The 3,086-nt window shown below is 39.1% G+C and overlaps 1 protein-coding gene across 1 annotated transcript; it reads right to left on the bottom strand.

Moving 5' to 3' along the window:
- Positions 1–284: 284 nt before the first annotated feature.
- LOC107479169 (20 kDa chaperonin, chloroplastic) lies at positions 285–3,071 on the bottom strand. The gene is made up of 6 exons (XM_016099318.3): positions 2,497–3,071; positions 2,224–2,411; positions 1,579–1,758; positions 1,300–1,455; positions 1,029–1,106; positions 285–737 (listed from the first exon to the last, which is right to left on the bottom strand). Exons 2-6 carry the CDS (start codon positions 2,392–2,394, stop codon positions 564–566), a joined length of 759 nt encoding a protein of 252 aa, XP_015954804.1. The 5' UTR covers positions 2,395–2,411; positions 2,497–3,071; the 3' UTR covers positions 285–563.
- Between the last annotated feature and the right edge of the window lie 15 nt (positions 3,072–3,086).

Genomic DNA, 3,086 nt, shown 5'->3' with positions numbered 1-3,086 from the left:
AGTGGCCAGCTGCAACGATGACAGCCATCATCATGCAGGGTTAAGATTGAAAATCACTTTGCCGACGATGGACAGTGGATCACCATAGTAGTAAGGTGCGGTATTGGATCCAAACGGGAGCACAGAAGAGGAGGGGAAGGTGGAGGTAGAGGGAAAAGAAAATATATTGCCATAATGGATGTTGAAATTGGTGTAATTCAAATTAAACCATTAAATTAGCATAGTGCATGATGACCCTAGAATGTGCATAACGTCGATGGAGAAAAAAATTTTCAGCCCCGAAATTAAATGAACACCTTGTAATTTCTCGAATCTAGGAATTATACTGTTCTCTATGATCAATGGTTTTAAAATGCCCTAAAAGATTCCCTGCATGCTTTTGGAACATTTGAGGAGAGGTGGGAATTACGGACAACTGAAAACAATTGACATCACCAGAAGTTTGTAGATTTTCTAAGATAATTGCAATGAGCTATGTTTCAATTGTCACCGCAGATAAAAAATAATCCATTTTCCTCAAGAACACAAAATTTTTAAGTTACAAAACACAGAACAATTTGTTACTAGGAAAGGACAGCCATGATATCTGAGACCCTCAATGCAATGTAGTCAGAACCATCTTTTCCCTTGAAGTCGTTCCCAGCATATTTGGAGTACAAGACTGTGTTCCCAGGATTAACAGACAACGGTTTTCTGTTACCTTCCTCATCAAGAGGCCCTGGGCCGACCGCAATTACCTAACAGCATTCAACACATCACAACAGATTTTGTTCAGTCAAAAGGATTGTTTACCAGAGTCCACACTAAATTAGGGGCCAATGAAAAAAAAAATGTTTGCTTTTTGTTTTTAATAGTGTCATCTATATTCAAGATTTTCTTAATAAATTATAGCATACTCATTTTCAGGGTAAATTATAGTATACTCATTTTCAGGGTACCAAACAGGCCTCAAAGCAATCTTCTTCATAAGAGTTGTTGGGTAAAGTATATTATCTTTACAAAGAAGAGAGTATTCAAAAGAAACTTACCGTTCCGATAGAAGGTTTCTCCTTGGTTGCTTCGGTAAGCAACAAACCACCTGCAGTTTTGTCCTCTGCTTGTGCAACCTGCAGTTAAAATTGAATTAATAGATATGTTTAAAGATATTGTTATAACTATCACATGCGTGTCTAAAAGCAGAGACCATATTATCTTACAATGCTACACTTCAGAATAATAAATGTCAATCCAAAGTATAAACCTTCAGAATTGCAGAAATTACAAAATAAACCCTGCTCTCTAACGAAGATAGGATCAAACCTGTATTAAGACTCTATCATTCATCGGTTTAAGATCCTTGATCTCATCGGTCTCGAGGATACCAACAATGTCATCGTCCTTCAGTATAAGATGCTTTGCACCATTGAACTCCACCTCAGTACCAGCATATTTCGAATACACAACTTGCGCACCAATCTATACAAAGAGAAGCATCAAACAAGTTAAAATTGACAAGAATATCACGTTCGCTTGAAAAAGGGGAAAAAAGGTTAAACATAGATAACTAAAACTATATTGATTCTAAGAAATCAGCTATACCTGAACCCTAGTTTCTATTTTGCTCTTCCCAGCTGATTTCTCCTCTCCAACAGCAACAACCTCACCACCCTGTGGTTTTGTTTGAGCAGTTGAAGGAAGTAGAATTCCTCCGTCGGTCTTCTCTTCTGCTTCCTTAATTTTAACCAGTACTCTGTCGCCGAGAGGCCTAATAGCAGTGTACTGCAAGAGAAACACTCACTCAGAGACATTACAAGAATGGTTTACAAAACACATAAATTGAGTACAAAATTTCGTAACAAAAATCTCCAGGCTTACATATCAACAGTTATCCGATAATCATGAAATTTACCAGAATACCTAAAATTAAAAGATAATGGTCCCTGAAGCTGTTTTGATTGAGGACTGTTTGCATTCTTCAACAGTTTTGTACCATCTTACATAATTTAAGCAAATAAATTGTGTTCGCACTGCATATACCAAGTTAAACCCTAAAAAACATAAGTTTTTTATTCTAGCTTCTAATATTCTAGAATGCTAATGACAATATCAACCTTCTTCAATATTCGCAACATACAGACTAATAAAAAAAACTATTGCACAATTACAGTATTCTTTTAACCGAGTTACAACAAATTTCTCTATCCTAATAATAATTATTAAAAAACATCGAAGTAAAAAAGGAACCTTTGGAGCAACAACAGTGGCGGCTTTGACAACCAAACCCCGGAAGGACCTTTGAGTGAGGGTTCCAATTCTGACGACGGAGGGGAACTGAACCGCCGAAGGTCGAAGCCCTTCGAACGACGACACATTCCTCGAGGAAATTGAGCATGCTGTTAGCTGAGCTGTCGCCATTGACCAAAACTTAAGCACTGCACAACAAAACAGATTTAATAAGACAATTGATGAGGTTGTTATTATTATCATTATCATTATCATTATCCAATTTACAATTACCTTCGTGGAAGAAGAGTGAGCGACTAGAGAGAGAGGGAAAGCAGTGAATGAAAAGATAAAAACCCTAAGCCGATTAGGAGAGAGGGAGGTTGGTTGGGTTTTATCTGATATTAAAGATGCTTCTAGAACGAACTAGCATATACGCTCTATGTCCCGCTGGAGAGTGGATAGCGAGTAGTTAGTTCAAGTGTGGTATGCTTGCCCCGCTTACCAACCCGGATCCGGAAAATATAGATGGGCTGCCAAAATTTTGAACCAAGGTTGTGGAAACTAGAACTAGGAACACGAACAGAGGCGAGAAATACCAGAGAGATTGGAGAAGCAGGGAACCGGCTAGAACAGAGAAGCTAGAAACCGACGAGCTTTCTCGGTGGCAACGAACGAAGCGGCGAGTGCGTTGAACCAGTAACCACAAAGAACGAGAGAAATTTTTAGTGTAGCTGAGGACACCAGGCAGCACAAGACGATGACGGCCAGTGAGAAGGGGATGGACGCCGGTGGTAGTCAATGAATGACGCCCGAGGGTGATAACTGATAAGCAAGGTTGTCTTGCGAGTTTGCGCGACTCACGAGTTAACTCGTAAACTCGC

The sequence above is a fragment of the Arachis duranensis genome, chromosome 3, assembly GCF_000817695.3.
Source record: "Arachis duranensis cultivar V14167 chromosome 3, aradu.V14167.gnm2.J7QH, whole genome shotgun sequence".
Lineage (NCBI taxonomy): Eukaryota > Viridiplantae > Streptophyta > Magnoliopsida > Fabales > Fabaceae > Arachis > Arachis duranensis.
This window is presented reverse-complemented; position numbering and strand designations above follow the sequence as displayed.